We start from the raw sequence: 18,954 nt of genomic DNA, 5'->3' as shown, positions 1-18,954 counted from the left end.
AATATAACTGGGTCAGGGCCAAGAATCTGGCTTAGAAAGGCAGACATGAAAGTCCAAGCCCATCACCCTATGTCTCCCTCTCCTTCTGTGCATCTTACTGTTGCCTGCCCAGGACCCACAGGCGCCTTTCTGCTAAGCTCAACCTTCCCCACAGTGGGGTGACATGGTCTCAATTCAGGTAAAAATCACAGAAGAGCCTGTCATAGTCTACAATAGCACTTAAAGGGTGAGAGCACTAACATTATATATATTTTTTAATTTTATTATGGAAATTTTCAAACACGTACAAAAATAATCTGAAGAGCATAATGAGACCCCCATATACCTCTCACCCAGCTTCAGACATTTATGGCCAATCTCATTTCAGTGTCACGTTTTCATTCTCATTTGGCACCTTGCATCTATTCTCAGTCGTATAAAAACTCGAGGGAAGGGTTAGTGATTAGTTGGCGCTCTCAGAATTCTAATTAGGAGGATTAAATAAGAGAATGTATGTGAAGATTACCCAGAACATAATAAAATTTCAAAACACATTAACGTTAATAATGACAACAAGTCATCAGCAGAATTGAAAGCAAGTTTTGACCAAGATGGCGCAGACCGGAATTATTTGTGGGATAATTGTCTGCTGGATTGTCGAGAGTTAATAATGTGGAGGGCAGTAGAATCTCACTAGATGAGAAGCCAGGAGGGCTTTGTTACTTTCAAGGTCACCCACAGACTTCTCTTCTAAATCACATGTCATTTCTTTTGTCACCTCAATCACTTACCTCCAGCCTGAGTCGTTGGGATACCATGCCTATGTCGATGCTGACAAACGCCACTCGATTGGACCCATCTGGTTCCGCCATGATGAAAGCACGGCTGTACAGCCTGGTGAGGATGCCCCGTGCATTCTGGCCAGTTTTGCTGTAGCCCATCTAGAAGGAAGAGAAAGTCAGGGCCCCTCTGCCTCACTGCCCTGCCATGAGAACCAAGCACAACCATGCAAAAAGAGACCACGTAGGAAAGAAAAACACACTCCACAGGACACTGTGGCTCTGAGTGAGATGATAACATGTGTTTTCAAGAATAAAGCCAACATCATAAGAGAAGCTTTACTCTTCTGTTACAAAAATGCAAAGGCAAAGTAGTTATCTGTTTGGCAGAAGCCATCCATAGGCCCACGGGCAAGGAAGGGGTTGGCATGGCTTGGGAATTCCGTTACCACACCAGAGACCTTTCAGGGTTTTCTGTTCTCTTCTCCTGCCTGAGGTATTACAGAAGGAAATAGTTCCCCTACCATCATCCCATATACCCAGGTGCGTCTAAAGACTGAATGTTCCCTCACTTTGGTTGTTTGGTGTATGATGTTCTTTTCTTTCTTTCTTTTTTTTTTTTTTTTCAGAAGAAAATGGTTTCTTTATGATTCAATAATCTCTTTATTTTTTAGTTTATTTATTCTGAGAGAAAGAGAGAGAGAGAGAGAGCGTGCGCACAAGTGGGGGAGGGGCAGACAGATACAGGGAGAGAATCCCAAGCAGGCTCTGCATGTCATCGAAGAGCACACAGGGCTCGATCTCACAAACCACGAGATCATGACCTGAGCTGAAACCAGGAGTCAGACATTGAACTGACTGAGCCACCCAGGCACCCTAATAATCTTTTTCTGAGGGTACCACACCCTGGATTTTACCTTGGTGGCCATTCCTCAGCCAAGTCAGACCAAATCCACCTATCTCCCACTCCCCCCCCCCCCTCACACCATGTCATAAGACCCACCCGTAAAGTTATATCCTGGTCTTCAGAATGCTCTCTCTATCGCTCACTTTACCCCTCATAGGAATGGTCATTCAGGGTTCTCATTCCAGAGCCACTTTTCAGAACAGACATCAGGGAACAATTCCTAGAATCTAAGGGTTATTTGGTAGGAGGGAGAAAATCTCATCAGACAACTTCACGTTCTAGCTTCCTAGAAAAAGGTTGATATGAGTGAATACATCCACCATCACAGCCAAGAGGTTGCAGACCAGCAGCCAATGGGCCACACCTGACCCACAGAAGCATTTCACTTGGCTTGCATGGTGTTGGCCAACACTAGGTTTCCAGTTTTGACTAGAGTTGCCTGTATTTCCCCACAGACAGACTTAGATCCTCAGGTCTTCAATTCAGAAATTTTCCAGCTTCTCTTGAACAAACTGTGGGATAGGGCAGCCCTCCATGGTAACAATTGCTAAAGCCATGAACTTTCTAGTTGTCCCATAATCCCTACCACTTCCTTGAGGGTTCGCTAGACTCTTATCAGCTCACAGAGAGGCCTGCTTCCATCACTTATAGTACTGGCCCGTCCCCGGTGGTACATGAGTTTGACAGCAGTTCCATTCATAAAAAAGTGGCCAACTGATTTTACAAAGGAATTGTGGTTGAACACGTGGCCCCTCTGCTCTCTATGGCACGATATCCACAGTGTTAGACAGCAGCGAAGTCAATGAAAAAGGAGGAAGACAATAATGTAATCATAAGGAATCAGTGTAGGGTGCAAGGGGTAAAAGTAAAGTACTTGTTTCATTCTCCTTGAGGAGCCCATGATTTGCCTACCAAACTGATATCTGCTACTTGTCCTGTGCAGTCAGCTCGCCCAACACCAATATGGTAGCCACTGAAGTTCTGAAATAGAGGAGGCTCTGGGGTGGTGGTCACCGGAGGTCCCTGGGTGGCTGTGGAGCCATGTGTGAGCGTTGAGCCTTGAGTGGCCGTGGAACCCAGCGTGGCTGGGGGGCTCTGGGTGACCGGAAAGCCTGAATCTAAAAGCAGAACATTCAAGAAACAACAGTTCAGTCCACTTATCTGTGGGCATCAATTAGAATACACAGGTTCAGGTTCCCATGGAAAAGTTTTTATATACTGTCTTATATTTAAAATATATAGAAAGAAACCTCTCAGGAACTTGTTGTATACAACAACCCTAAGGAGGATCTTTCTGGTAAGCTGGAGATGTGTCATCCTAACAATCAAGTCCTGTGTCAAATGTCCATCCGCTTCTCATCACAAGCTGTTCCTTGTCAAACTCATGGCCCTTCACTCACTCCTGATGGACTTTTCTAGCCAAACAAAGCAGGCGCCAGGTTCCTCAGGGGCCAGCCTCTGGGGATTTGTCTCCACAGCTCTCTCCGTCCGGAGACCCCCACTCCTCTCTGTTCTACCAACCGAGCTCCAAGACTCCCTTCAAGTTGGTTCATTTCCATCACACCCAGAGGCAGCTCAACCCTCCTGGCAGGAGGCCACCCCCCTGTTGTCTCTACTCTGCACCCACAACCTTCTCAAGCCTTCTATTTGGAATACAGATGAGATCACTGCACGTTCAACATAGTTGCACCTTATTGTAATCATATCACCATCTATGTACGTGCCTGTACACACATATGTCCACACACATACATACGTGAATATCAAGGGAAACAGAATGGCAGAAAGACTGCAAGAGCAGGTACCAGAAACAAACAACCTGGGTTTAAAAACTGATTCTACCACATACTAGCTGAACATACTAGCTGAAATCGCTTATCCTGTTCTACCTCAATGTTTCTCATCTAGAAAAGAGAGGCAGTCCTAATACGCTAATTTCCTAGGGTTGTTTTGAACAATAAATATGTTAACACATATCAAAAATTTCGAATAATGGCCAGAATATAGCTTTGGTTCTACTTACCTATTGAGATATCTTACACATGCATGTTGTTTGTTTCCACCCCAGACAACAGCCAGGGTGGCCAAGGCAACGGAGGTCACTGTCACAGGCCTTAGTGCTCAGAAAAGTACTTGGTGAAGAGATTGGCTGCTGACGTCCCTGGGATCCTAGAATTTAGGGGCTCAGGAGAAGCTAGAGATCATCTAGTCTGATCTCCTTTGCTTTACATATAAGAATCCTGAAGCCCAGAGAAGTGATGTAACCACAATGTCATGGAGAACACGGGATGAATCAGGTGTAGACACCAGATCCTCCAACTAAGGATCTAATGCTCTTTCATCCATATTCAACATGGAGTTAGAATCCACATTTTCTCAACACCAAGCCCATGTTTTCCACAAGACGTCAAGTATTGCAAGGAAGAAGGCAGTCACTTTTGCCTTATTGATACTAACATAGGAATGGGGTACCACCCAAAGCCAAACCAGGTCCAATGGCCAAGGGCAATTTCCTTATGACCTCAGAGTCTCAAGTTCTACATCCAGAAAACGGTACTAAGACTAGCACCTACCTTTATAGAAGATTCATGAGAATTAAGTGGGAAAAGGATTGGGAAAAGGATGTAGACTCCTGACCATAGTGCTTGACACAAAGCGACCGTACAATAAACAGCCGCTCCTACTATGAGAATAGTGACCATAATCGTTGATCACCTCCGTGAGTCTCAGCCTCTGGATTCTATAACTTTAAGAGCTAAAACTGAATAAGTCCTATGGATGCTTTCCTTTCTTGGAGTCCATGCCCCTGCCCTGCACACTGCTGGCATAGAGGATTTCTGTCCCTCTGTGTCTACAGGGAGTTCAAAGTGCAGGCTCATGGTAGACACTACACCAGAAAGAAGAAGAGGCCACAAGAGAGAAAACTAGGCTGAAAAAAATCAGGCTCTTTCTCTGTTTGGCCTAAAGCTAGCCCTCCCCTTACTTCAGTCAAAGCATTCAACACCCACCCATCGTTTCTACTCATTTACCAGGTATGCAACCCACCACAAAGGCAGGGCTCCATCAAATGCCCAGGGCCCCAATATTGCCTGCAAATGTAGCCTGCATCATTTTCAAAAACTAAATTCATTCCCAATATTAAAAAAAAATCAGGAGATGCCTAAATCCTCCAGTTTCCAGCTTCTGCTGCAAACTCTGGAGATCTGAATCCATGGGACACCATTTCAACTAACAGCTCACACTCAGGAGGGGCTGCAGACCCCCTTCACCAGACTCTCACCTCCCCCACCCCGGCTCCCCTCCCCACCCCACCTCCTTTACAGAACTTGACTGGTCCTCATGAGAATTGGAGTTCAAGACCCCCTTCTCTAAAGCTCAGCACTACTCGATATTCAGTGGGTCTTTCATTCTGCTTTTGTCCCCAAGAGAAGATGATGCCCAAGAAAAGGCAAAGAGCAAGAGAAGAGGCTTGGGGGAAGGGGGGTCGGGGATGCTTGCACTACTGGGCCTTGAATAATTCTGAACTGGGCTTAGGTCAGTGGAGAAGTGAGACAAGCCCACGGCAGAGTGCCTGTCAACTGCCTACTTGGGGGCAAAGGTAAGCCTGATAACAATTGCTGTCAATGCAGAAAGTACAATTAATGGACGGGTTCGGTGGCCATCCCGGGCTGCTCACATACCAGTTGAACTGCCCTGTTATTGGCATTATCAGCAGGCACTGTTCCTTGCCTTCGTGTCCCCAGTCATCCAGAAATTTCCCACAGGCTAGGAATAGCATCCAAGGGAGCCCATGACAACTTGCCTTTATGATTTTCAATGGTCCCACTGGTAATAAACAAGAGGCTGAGGAGGGCTACCGTCACAGCAGTCATCATCACAAGGAGGAAAATCAGGAATGCCTCTAATGTGGAGAGGGTGTGTTTGGCCATGTCTCCTGAGGAAAAGCAGAAATGGAAGAGGCAGAAAATGGCACAACCACAAACTACAACACATATGCTTTGAGCTGCCCAAGGTTAAGATGTCTTAGCTCTTCTAGAATGGACTATACACCAGGGAGGACAAGTACAGAGCATACCTATCACATCCGGGGCCATGGCAGACAAGACCAAGCAATTACAGCACTCTTTGATAAGCTCAGATGTGGTTTCCAAACACTTCCTGGAACAGCACTCGTTCTAGAGAACCACCCATCATTTGGCATTGGCAATGAAGCTAAAAATCTATTTGTATTCCTTGGCTGTATCATACAGCTTTCATTTATGGTGATGAAGCCATCTGCACACGGGCCTAGGTTGGAACACATCTGTCAACAGGGCTGATTGCTCTTGTGAGAAGGCTGGCTGCAGTTAGGGCTGTCCCCTGTGGTCATGGCCTTGGGAAAACTACCTTGTCTACAAGGAGGTGAAACACATAACTTTGGCCTTGCAACTCCATTTGCTAACTTTCAATTCCTACTTGATGAGAAACCAACACAGAAGACCATCTCTGGTCTCAAGCCAGACATCAGGAAAATCTCCCTCTCTGTCATCAGAAGGATCTCACACATCTTGCAAACCTGTTGAAGGATGGGGACAAAGATAATGCTCTTGTGTTCTACCATAGCAGGAAATGTCCTTACAGATGCCCGAAGATATTTTAGGAGTAGGATTCATTGTTACTCAGCAAGGCTATAGAAGCTAAAAGTCCATATCGGGTAGCAGGAGAAAGTATAATATGGTGGATAAAAATTGGATTCTGCCTTCTAACTCCAGAGTCCAAAGCTCATTTCTGCCACTTACTGGACGATCTTGGGGAATCCTCCCCAACACTGAGCCTCAGTTTCTCTGTCTGTAAATAAGGATGTGGTGATGACAATAATTTTAGTACCCATCTTATAGAGTTCTTATAAAAAGGAGATGGTGCAGTAATAATTCGTTCGTCCCATAGACTGCAATAGGTGTTTATGGTGTTTGCATTTATCATTAGGTCCCAAAATAGCAAAGACTCTGCTCCTTACTGTCCTCAAGGGGAATTTATATGAAGCTAGTGTTAAAGAATTATTGGAATCACACATACAAACTTTGGAACCCGTTTTCTTAACCCATATTTCAGGAAGCCTGAGCAATGAGATGGGATTAGAGTCCAGGACTTGCTCCCACAATGGGTAATATGCAGCCATATTAAGATGCTATTACCCCCCAAGAGTTGTAAATTGGCAACCAATGGGTGGGCTTAGCACGCCCCAATTTTCTGTTTCAGTTTGATTTACTTGACAAGACGGAGGAGCTTACAGTCCATCTGGAAGAGAGTCCACAGTTACAAATCTAAACCTTCAGGTTTTCTCTCACGTTTCATAAACTGTGGTAACACTGAGCCAGAAGCTTGGTAAAACCCAGTAGTTACTGTGACCTTTAGATAGATACAGCATGCCTTCTCCAGCCTACCACAACCTCTTCCCAGTGGATCTTTTCCATCTAAGTTACTACCTGGTCTTTGTAGTTATTTTATTGAGCAATCCCTGGACTAGAGTTTAAAAATCAGTCTAACATCAAATACTTCAGAAGTAGGGCTGAACTGGAAGTGGACAAAGAGACTTGAACATCTTCCCGAATCTCTTGGTTATTAGCAGGCTTTCCTCAACCACTTATCACCACTGTCATCACCTTCACCACCACCGTTAGGGACAATTTCAAATGTAAGGCAACACAAATGGGTTCTGATCTTGGTCCCAACATTCACTGGCCAGTCCCCAGGAGTCAGGAGACACCTCTAAAATGTGCCTCTGAAACTCTGATGATCCAAATAAGTTTACTGGTCCTTAGGTGCTGTTTCAGTGGCCAACCTCGAGCCCAGTATACCCAGTTCTTTCTCAAAGTTTTGGTTTCATTAGGCTTCCTGCCAGCTGGGATTGCAGGACCGACAGGGCAACTAAACATGGCTGACCGACAGGGGGATCTCCCAATGCGAGTGTCTACACGCACGTTGCAGATGCAAACGTGGCCACATGCTAGGAGCCTGTGCAACAAGTAGTTGCAAGACATGGTTCAAAAGAATACTTTTTTCTTTTTTGCTTGTTTTATTGGGCTGAAGTGATCACCACCACCAGCCTTTTACACAAGTCCACAATGGCACTTGATTTAACACTAAAGTTTGTACCGCCTACTCGGATTTCAATGATGTACCTCCCTGGGTCTCACCACCCTGTTGCCAGAATTAATGCCAACTTTTAATGTTCTTTTTTAACCAGTGAGCACTATTTATTTTTCCTTGATGACCCCAAATCTGAAGGCAAATGTGAAAGAAAGCAAATGCCTCATCTGCCTTCAGAATGCAAATGGACCACGGAGAGCTGAGCCAGTGGTTGTAACTTAAAAGATTTGGCATTTCCCACTGGTTCTCACTTAATCCAGTGCAATTCTGCAAGCTCGGTGATGAGGCTTTATGACAACAGCGAGCCCCTCGGCACATCGTTACCATGTTGAGGTCTCTGTTTTACAAGACTGTGGAAGGAAAAGGTAATGACTTGGCAAAAGGGTTTCCCAAAGCTAAGGAAATGGAGTGGAGCTTTTAGGATTTCATCAAGATCTCTAAGACAAGGGGATGATTCAAGATCCCTCTCTCTCCCTCCAAGAAAACAGAACTTTCTTACCTGATTCAACCCGTCAAAAGAAATTCCACATCCCAGCAAAGCAAATGACAGTCCAGAATCTCGTTCCCTTCCCCTTGCACGTTGCTCAGCCCAGAGTTCTCAGCACGTTCTGAAACATACTGAAGAAAGAGGTTCCCAGTCATGCCCAGGAGAGTTAGGGTTCTCATTAGCATACCTTTGTGGGATTGGTGCAGGATGAGATTAAAGGGTATTGATAACAAGAGCCTTATCTGCCTCCCCTGGGACAACCTGATACTGAGATAGAAGTTGCAAAGGATCCGGAGGACTGAAGGTCACTGATTTCAGCCCTTACACACCTCTCCAGTACAAGTTCTGTGCGAGGTCTACAGCCTGGCTCACCAAAAAGAGCACTCGCTTTACTTACCACTGGTCACTCACCCAGAGACAAGGAGGGAATGATGATGCATGCTGGACATTAGTGTGGACCATGGGTCCCATTGGGCAGCGTTTACACTGATCTCAGAAGAGAAAAGTGATTTTAACTTTTAGATTCTTGTATACAAAAAGAATGAGGTTTTAGAGGTGCCTGGGTGGATCAGTCAGTTAAGTGTCCAACTCCTGATTCCGGCTCAGGTCATGATCTCACTATTCATGAGTTCGAGTTCTGCATTGGGCTCCGCACTGAGAGTGTGAAACCTGCTTGGGATTCTCTCTCTCTCTCTCTCTCTCTCTCTCTCTCTGCCCTTTCCCTGCTGCTCTGTCTCTCTCAAAATAAATAAATAAACGTAAAAAGAAAAGAACGAGGCTTTAGATGAACTAAGAATGTAAATAATGGACATACAATGCCCATGTGAATAATGTGCAACCATTACCAATGATATAGAAGAAAATACTTTAATGACTTGGAAAAAGTTACTGTATTAAGTTATTTTAAATTTATAAGACATTATAATCCTGTTTTGTTCATTTTAATTTTTAATTTTTTTTATAAACTGTTTTTAATGGTTTATTGTTTATTTTTGAGAAAGAGAGAGAGACAGAGCATGAGCAGGGGAGGGGCAGAGAGAGAGAGAGAGACACGGAATCCGAAGCAGGCTCCAAGCTCTGAGCTGTCAGCCCAGAGCCTGAGGCAGGCTCGAACTCACTAGCTGTGAGATCGTGACTTGACCCGAAGTCGGATGCTCCAACCGACTGAGCCGCCCAGGCACCCCTATAATCCTGTTTTCCAAACATTATCTATTTGTGGTAGCGAAGACTGTAAGAAATCACAGCAAAATGTTAAGAAGTAATTATCTGGTGATAAGACTGTGAGTTTTGTTTTCATCTTTTCGATTCTTGGTATTGTCTGTAAGGGCCATGCACATTTTTATATTGGGGAAAACCCTCCTCTTGAAGCAGGTATACTATAGAGCAGCATGAAGGTAAACAATGGCCCACAAGAGACAAAGAGAGGAAGGAATAGAGAAACCCCTATTTCCTTTTTTCCCTGCTAGATCCCAGCTGTCCAGGAAGCAGTTGGAAGAACACATAGGCCACTGAATTCCTTGCAGGGTCAAGAGAGACCAGCCCCCGACATTCCAAAGGAAATATTCGAGATCTAAGGGCCTTCCAACAGGGCATTTCATAATGTCGCTCAGCTAGCTCTCTGCTATAGTGGGGCACGGGTTAGATTATGGTAGTAAATGAGGGTTCCTTTCATGCATTTATGTTAGAATTCTTGGTGCCAAGCAGCAGAGGGCAAATCCAGCTAACTTAAGCAGCGGAGGAAGGAGAGAGAAATAAATCCACTGGAAGGCAGAAAATCAGGTGAAGACACAGGCTCTGGAAAGCCAGAGATCAGGACAGATCCAGGTGGCAGGACGTCCTGAACAATCTTTCAGAGCGTCGCCATCGTGGGAATGCCGACTGGTGCAGCCGCTCTGGAGAACAGTGTGGAGGGTCCTCAAAAAACTAAAAATAGAACTACCCTACGACCCAGCAATTGCACTACTAGGCATTTATCCATGGGATACAGGTATGCTGTTTCGAAGGGACACATGCGCCCCCATGTTTATGGCAGCACTATCCACAATAGCCAAAGTATGGAAAGAGCCCAAATGTCCAACAATGGATTAATGGATAAAGAAAATGTGGTATATATATACAATAGAGTATTACTCGGCAATCAAAAAGAATGACATCTTGCCATTTGCAACTACGTGGATGGAACTGGAAGGTATTATGCTAAGCGAAATTGGTCAGAGAAAGACAAGTATCATGATTTCACTCATATGTGGAATTTAAGAAACAAAACAGATGAACATAGGGAAAGGGAAGGAAAAATAAGATAAAAACAAAGAGGGGACAAGTCATAAGAGATTCTGAAATACAGAGAACAAACTGAGGGTTGCTGGAGGGGTGTTGGGTGGGGGATGGGCTAGATGGGTGATGGGCATTGAGGAGGGCACCTGTTGAGATGAGCCCTGGGTGTTGTAAGTGATGAATCACTACATTCTGTTCCTGAAATCATTACTATACTATATGTTAACTAACTGGGATTTAAATCAAAGAAAAAAGAAAAGAAATGAAAAACAAATAGACAAGCAATGGACTGAGCACAGCCCCCGTCCTGAGGTCTGGGGCATCAGGGGTGGCTCCCCACAGAACCACATTTCTGCTTCATCTTCGCCTGTCTCTCTTCTTCTTTCCCTGATGTTTAAATGCGGAATTTATCCCAATACTGTAGGAGCTACAGTCAAAATCAATCTAGATAATAAAGATGGTTACGGCAAAAAAAACAACCAGCAAAAAAAACAAAACCAGAGTCTCACCATCGAGATGGACGCACTCCGGCTGTCTAGGTCTGTACGTTGTTCTGTTCAGGGCTCAGTTCCTGAGAGACAGCATCTGACTGGCCTGGCTCAGGTCATATACGTGTCCCTTCCCTCACAGAGATAGTTAAACAGGTGTCACAACAAGACCGTCCCCAAAGAGGGAAGGATAGATCTCCAAAATGAAATCAAGGCAGGTAAAAACAACGGACACCTCCTAGTGACCTGCCATCAGATTCCCTTCTCACTTGCAGTGGGAGGGCCTCCAGGCTGCACCCACCATCCCGGCCGGTCCTCTCCCAACACCTCCCTCCCCAAGGAAAGGAGCCCTGCTGTGCTCATTCACACCGAGATTTAGGAGGTGACCCACAGTCTAGTCCAGTAAGATCATTGTAACCAGGGTGTTACATCATGTATCATTTCTCCCAGATGACATTTGAAGACCCATCTCTAAACACGGAGGGGTGAGAATAATCGAGAAGATGCCAAGCACCATGGCAGGGCCAGGGTAGGAGCCATGTTGGGCCGAGGGGACTTGAAGCACCCAAAAAAACAGCCAGACTCCCTGGGGGTGAGGGGAAGATAAAAATCACTGCAAATATTGTAATGTGTACTTCCTTTTTATTTCTGTCTGGGTGGCCTTTAAATAAACCCTCTTTGCAAGGTTATGCCCCATGCTAATCATCTCATCCTTTTCCATTCTTTGATTCTTGGGATAATTGAAGAATAAATTACTTTTTGAAAACATATGTTATTTCATAGAGCATCCAGGTTGTGGTCTCTAAATACTGTTTCTTGCTTAAGACAAAACAAAACAAACAAATAAAACAAGACGAAAACAAAAACAAAAAACAAGCGATCCTTGAAGAAATGGCTGGTTCTAGGTCCGGGGCAAGAAACACACAAACGAAACCTGCAACACGTTTTCATTCCTAGGTCTGTTCAGGGCTCAGTTCCTGACAGACAGCATCTGACTGGCCTGGCTCAGGTCATATACGTGTCCCTTCCCTCATGGAGATAGTTAAACAGATGTCACAATAAGACCATCAAGGAAGTCAAGGAATCAAGGAAGTCAAGGAAGTCAAGATGATGAGCAAGACGATCAGAATTGTGTCAAAAAGAACTAGAGGTTCACTCTCAAATGCATCAATCTGGACATCAATTTTTTAAAAAGATAATTGCAGAAGATTGAAGCAAATCAAATTTGCTTAGATCCATGATGTCATAATGATGCTTAAAAAAAACCCAAACCTCATTGACTACCTTTAAAAGATGCTGCATTTAAAATAACAAATTCCAGGGTCACCTGGGTGGCTCAGTCAGTTAAGCATCCAACTTCGGCTCAGGTCATGATCTCCTGGTTCGTGAGTTCAAGCCCCGCATCGGGCTCTGTGCTGAAAGCTCAGAGCCTAGAGCCTGCTTCGGATTCTCTGACTCCCTCGCTCTCTGCCCCTCCCCTGCTCGTGCTCTGTCTCTCAAAAATAAATAAACGTTAAAAACAATTTTTTTAACACAATAAAATAATGAATTCCAATTTGTTTTTCTGAAAACTGGGAAGGAAAAAGGGAGGGAGGTCTGCTCTTCCTATATAGAGGTATCTTGGGAAAGCCAAATCGTTGATGAAAGAGTTTCTCACACTTGAAGAATCCGAGCCAATGAACGAGGAAGGAATGACACACCAAGAATCTAAATGCTTTGCAGACCCCTAGTGAAAGGATGGAACCAGGCAACGATCACCAACTGGATGCTGATTTAAGTCACCAAAGAGAGAGACAAATGACTACCACAAGCCCTCTGAGCGATGCATGCACCCTCACTTCTCAAATACTCTTACCAAAAAGTAACCCTAAACTGGATCCACCTCTAGATATGAGGGTTTGTTTGTAGAAAATATGAAAGACAAACAACTATCAGAGGACAATGTGGGGATACAGTAAGCACGATCCAGATGGCAAAAGATTGTAGGGCAAATGACCCAGTTTCTTGAACAAAGAAATTGGAAGTGGAGAGAAAGAGAGAGAGGCGGGGAAGCAGAAGGGCAGGGGAGGAGAGTGGCCAAGGCAGGGGAGGGGAGGGGAGCAAAGGAGAAGAAATTGTGGATGAAAAGAGGCTGAAGAGACATGCCCACCAACTTACACTGTAAGACCCAAACCCTCATCATTTAGAACCCACTTCAAACAAACTGGCTTTGAAAACGATGAGACAATTGGGAAGATTTGAACACTGACTAGATATTTGATGATATTAGGGGATTATTATTAAAAATGTTACTGTGATAATGGTATTGTAGTCATACCTTTGTAAACAGTCCTTATCTTTTAGACCCATTCTGAAACAAATTTTTAGAGTTTATTTATTTTTGGGAGAGAAAGAGAGTGAATGGGGGGAGAGGCAGAGAGAGGGAGAGGGAGAATCCCAAGCAGACTCCACACTGTCAGTGCAGAGCCCAACACACGGCTCTAACCCATGAAACATGAGATCACAACCTGAGCTGAAGTCAAGAGTCAGACGCATAACCAACTGGGCCACCCATGCATCCCTGAAACAGATTTTTAAAAATATAATAATAATAATAATAATAATGGAAGTGCAAAAATCAGATAGTTGGATGGATGGATGGATGGATGGTTGGACAGATGGATGGATGGATGGATGGATGGATGGATGGATGGATGGTTGGATGGTTGGATGGTTGGATGGTTGGACGGATGGATGGATGGATGGATGGATGGATGGATGGATGGCTGGGTCATAGATAAGGTAGGAGGCTAGATGGATAGGAAATAAGCTTTGCTCTTTAATACGCCAGTGGAGAGAAGAGAAATGGGGTGAAGCACTGTGGCAGGCATTGCAGAGGGCTTCACTCAACCCAGCTGGCATGCCAACACCAGACACTCATTTGCCCTGGGTTCCAGATGCAGGTTCATTTCTGCCTTTCAGATGCGCTCATGTGAGACTCTGATTCAGCACTGAGCCACTTGAGGAGAGGGGCTCTGTATTGGACACCTGCTTTCCTGGTTTGGATCATGGCAGCCTGACTTTGAGCTGGCAGTGTGGTGGCTTCAGCCACTTCCTTATTCCATGACCACGACCAAAGCAGCCCATCCCTTAGCAGCTCAGGTCTATATTTAAGTTGGAGAGTTTTTGCAGGAAGCTCAACCCCAGTTCTCTGCCTTGAGCCTTCGCCAAGATTCGGCAAGTTATCTCTAACCCCTAATAAATACCTTTCCTCTGGAGTAGATTCTGTTAGCTCCAGCTAAGAACGTGCCCAAGCTAAATCTCACAAAAGTGAGCACCATACCTCCCTTTGGAGAATATATGCATTCCAATCATTGAACACTGTGTATGCCAAGCTGCCTCTGGGAACATTTTTAAAGTTCAAAGTGATGAGTAGTCTGACATAATGAATTCTTCATTAGATCAGAAAAAAAATTAGTTTTAAGTACACAGGACTGTCATGGTGGTATCTTACCACTTCACAGGTTTTGCAAAGGAAATTGAAAAATACCTTTAAACCCCAAAGCAGTCCCATTATCAGTTGACTATTTATAGATTTACCTTTCCATATGCCTCAGTTGAATCTTGACCTTAAACCTTAAGCAACAGAAGGGAGGCTCCTTCTGTTCCAAGCCAGAGAGACTGCTTCTTTTTTGTTTTGTTTAATTATTTTTTTAATGTTTATTTTTGAGAGAGAGACAGAGTGAAAGTGGGGGAAGGACAGAGAGAGAGGGGGGACACAGGATCAGAAGCAGGCTCCAGGCTCTGAGCTGTCAGCACAGAGCCCGACATGGGGCTCAAACTCATGAACCGTGAGATCATGACCTGAGCCGCAGTCACGCACTTAACTGACTGAGCCACCAGGCGCCCCTGGAGAGGCTGCTTCTTAGTAAACCCCTTCTGCACCTGTCATATGTTGAGTTTGAGAAGGAGACTAATAGATATACTTCACTACAATGGGAAGCCCAGGTTCCTTCCATGAGGGAGGTCCCAGCTCTGAACACACTGGCCGAGCACAAGGGGAAGACGGTATGGTACAGGGTGCACCATGGCTCTCATCCCCAAGGGGTTCACCATGCCCTTGTTTCCAGCAATATCGACAGTCCTGCTTTTCTCACAGGAAAAGGTAGATAACCTCTCCCTCCTTGGGGCTGCAGGATTCATCTCCCCAAATTTACTGCAGTGGTGTCTTCAATACAAAGGGCAAAAGATAAAGGCAAAAGATCCAGTATATGGGAAGGACTGGAATTTGGAATCTGAAGATTGAGGCTTTTTGCACAGTGACCGTAGTCCCTCCCTTTTGTTTTCCTTATTAGAAAAATGGAGGCTGACAGAAACCTACCTAGCTGAAAGGTTCACGTAGACATACATTTTGGTAAGTTCTTTGTTAACGCAGTAGCCTGATGTGAACGAGTTCTTATGTTAATTAGGCTGAATGTAAATGTCCAAGAATGGTAGGTTCTGTGTGTTTAAGCCTTAGAGCACAGTTATTTTCTCGGCATATTCTACACGGGTGGTTTGAAGGATCTCCCCATTAGTTTGACACACACAGCCTTGGGAAGAAGGGGAGTCCTTTGCTATTTTCAAAACATCCAGAGGGTTTGAAATTTAGATAAGATAGGAATTGAAATTGTCCCTATTTTACTACGCTTAGAAAAACAATGTGGGGCTATACAACCTTTGCGGAGTATTTGGAAATTATTCTCTGATGATTTATCTTTTTCCAAAACCAGGGTGTGAATTTATTGTGTTTGGCAGTGACAAATTTGACCTGTTTGCCATACATGATGATGAAGCTGGATCGGGGGAAAGCAGGCTGCCGTTACATTTATCGTCATTTCAGGGACAAAGTGACAACATCTTTTGATGTAATTCATTCCCTCTACATAAATCTCAGATGCTTAGCATCTCCTGTCCACACGGTGTACCTGTGGAAAAAAACACCACATTGTCCATATTCTAGGGATCCCAGAAGAAGAAGACAGAGAAAGGAGGGAAGAAAACTAATTTGAAGAAATAATGGCTGAAAACTTCCCTAATCTGGAGAAGGAAATCGATATCTAGATCCAGGAAACACAGAGATCCTCCCCCCGCCCCCAAAAAAAAAATCAACCCAAGACACAGGGTAATTAAGATGGCAAAAATGATAAAGAAAAGACTTTAAAAGCAGCGAGAGAAAATAAGACAGTTACATACAAGAGAACTCTCACAATTTTATCAGCAGATTTCTTAGCGCTTTGCAGGCCAGAAGGGAGTGGCAGGATATATTCAAAGTGCTGTAAAGGAAAAATGGGCAGCCGAGAATACTCTATCCAGCAAGGCAATCATTCAGAATAGAAGAGATAAAGAGTTCCTAAAAAAAAAAAAAAAAGTTTCTCAGACAAACAAAAACTAAGGTTCACGACCACTAAACCATCCCTTTAAGAAATATTACAGAGGACTCATTAAATGGAAAGGAAAGAATGTAAGTGAAGGTATGAAAAGTAAAAAAAGAGAAGAGTAAAAATAAGTATTTCTGTAAAATTTAGACAAGGAATACATAAAATAAAAGGAAGCAAAATACAACACCATATACCTAAATTATGAAGAGGACAGGAGTAAAGAATGGTTTCAAACTTAAATGACCATCGACTTAACATAGACTGCTCTGTGCAAATGTTATATATAAACCTAATGGTAATCACAAGTCAAAAAGTACTAACAATATGCAAAGAATAGAGAAAGAAACCAAAATACATTACTAAAGAAAGCCAACAAACCCTGAAAGAAAGTGAGAAGGATCAGAGAAAAACTATAGAAACAACCACAAAACAAGTAACAACATGGTAATAAATACATGTCTATCAATAATTACTTTGAATATAAATGGACTAAAATCTCCAATCAAAAGACACAGGATAGGGGTGCCTGGTTAAGCGCCAACTTCAGCTCAGGTCATAGTCTCCCAATTCGTGAGTTTGAGTCTGGCATTGGGCTCTGTGCTGACGGCTCGAAGCCTGGAGCCCGCTTCAGATTCTGTGTCTCCCTCCATCTCTGCCCCTCCCCTATTCATGCCCTGTCTCTCTCACTCAAAAATAAATAAAAACATTTTTAAAAAATTTTTTTAGTATTAAAAAAAACACAGAGTGACAGAATGGATTAAAAAAAAAAAAAACCCAAGACTCACCTATATGCTGCCTACAAGAGATTCATTTCAGACCTAAAGACATCTGCAGATTGAAAGTAAGGGGTTGGAGAATATTTATCATGTGAATGGATATCAAAAGAAAGCTGGAGTGGCAACATTTACATTGGACAAAATAGGCTTTAAAACAAAGACTGTAACAAGAGACAAAGAAGGACACTATGTAATTTTAATTGGACAATCCAACAAGAAGATATAACAATTATAGGTATTTATATACCCAAACTGGGAGCACCCAAATACATGAACAGTTAATAACAAACATAAAGGAAATAATGAATAATAATACAATAATAGTAGGGGAAGTTAACACCCCACTTATATCAATGAACATATTATCCAAAAAGAAAATCCACAAGGAAATAGTGACTTTGAAGGACAGACTCACTGGAACAGAGGGATTTAACAGATATATTCAGAACATTCCATCTTAAGAATGCAGAATACACATTCCTTTCAAGTTCACACAGAAAATTCTCCAGAATAGATCACATATTAGGCCACAAAACAAGTCTTGACAAATTAAAAAAGACCGAAATAATACCATGAATTTTTCTGACCACAATGCTATGAATCTGGAAATAAATCACAAGAAGAAATCTGGAAGGACCACAAATACACAGAGGGTAAATAACATGGCACTAAACAATGAATGGGTCAACCGAAAAATCAAAGAAGAAATACAAAATTACATGGAAACAATGCTATTGCAAACACAACAGTCCAAAATCTTTGAGATGTAGCAAAAATGGTTATAATAGGGAAATTGACAGCAATACAGGCCAATCTCAAGAAGCAAGAAAAATCTCAAACAACCTAACATTACACCTAGAAGAGCTAGAAAAAAAAAAAAAAAAGAACAAAGGAAACCCCAAACCCACAAAAGGAAGGAATAATAAAGAGTAAAAATAAATGATACAGGAACTAAAATGTCAATAGAACAATCAATGAAACCAAGAATTGGTTCTTTGAAAAAAACTATAAAATTAATAAACTTCTAGCCAAACTCATCAAAAAAAAAAAAAGAAGAAGAGAGAAAGAGAACCCAAATAAACAAAATCACAAATGAAAGAGGAGAAATAACTGACACCACAGAAACACAAAGGATTATAAGAGAATATTATGAAAAATTATATGCCAACAAATTGGATAACTGGAAGAAATGGATAAGTTTCTAGAAACATATAATCTACCAAAACAGAAGCAGGAAGAAATAGAAAATTCAAACAGACTAATTACCAGCAATGGAATTGAATCAGTAATCAAAAAACTCCCAGCAAACAAAAGTCTAGGATCAGATGGCTTCACATGCAAATTCTAACCAAACATTTAAAGAAGACTTAATACGAATTCTTCTCAAACTATTCCAAAAAACAGAAAAGGAAAGAAAACTTCCAAACTCATTCTATGAAGCCAGCATTACCCTGATACCAAAACCAGATAAATACATCACAACAAAAGAGAACGACAGGCCAATATCTCTGATGAACACAGATACAAAAATCCTCAACAAGATACTAGTAATAACTGAACCCAACAATACATTAAAAAAAAATCATACACCACGATCAAGTGGGATTTAGTCCCAGAACGCAAAAGTGGTTCAATATTCACAAACCAATCAACGTGATATATCACCTCAATGAGAGAAATATGACCATTTCAATAGACGCAAAAAAAAGCATTTGACAAAGTACAGAATCCATTCG

At 42.9% G+C, this 18,954-nt stretch overlaps 1 protein-coding gene across 3 annotated transcripts in view; it reads right to left on the bottom strand.

Moving 5' to 3' along the window:
* Positions 1–18,954, bottom strand: part of ASAH2 (N-acylsphingosine amidohydrolase 2) — an 83,136-nt gene that overhangs the window by 50,419 nt on the left and 13,763 nt on the right. For 2 of the 3 annotated variants that reach the window (XM_078434119.1, XM_078434120.1), the window contains exons 1-2: positions 2,578–2,687; positions 771–920 (exon numbers count right to left, since the gene is read on the bottom strand). In XM_078434119.1, the coding sequence (XP_078290245.1) occupies positions 771–920 (150 nt within the window). In that variant the 5' untranslated portion in view covers positions 2,578–2,687. Of the gene's footprint in view, positions 1–770; positions 921–2,577; positions 2,784–5,467; positions 5,600–8,293; positions 8,413–18,954 lie in introns of those variants that run through there. The other variant, XM_078434121.2, reaches the window with a different exon arrangement.

The sequence above is a fragment of the Panthera onca genome, chromosome D2 (genome assembly GCF_046562875.1).
Source record: "Panthera onca isolate mPanOnc1 chromosome D2, mPanOnc1 haplotype 2, whole genome shotgun sequence".
Taxonomy (NCBI): domain Eukaryota; kingdom Metazoa; phylum Chordata; class Mammalia; order Carnivora; family Felidae; genus Panthera; species Panthera onca.
The sequence above is the reverse complement of the archived record's forward strand: the minus strand, read 5'-3'. Positions and strand labels throughout refer to the sequence as shown.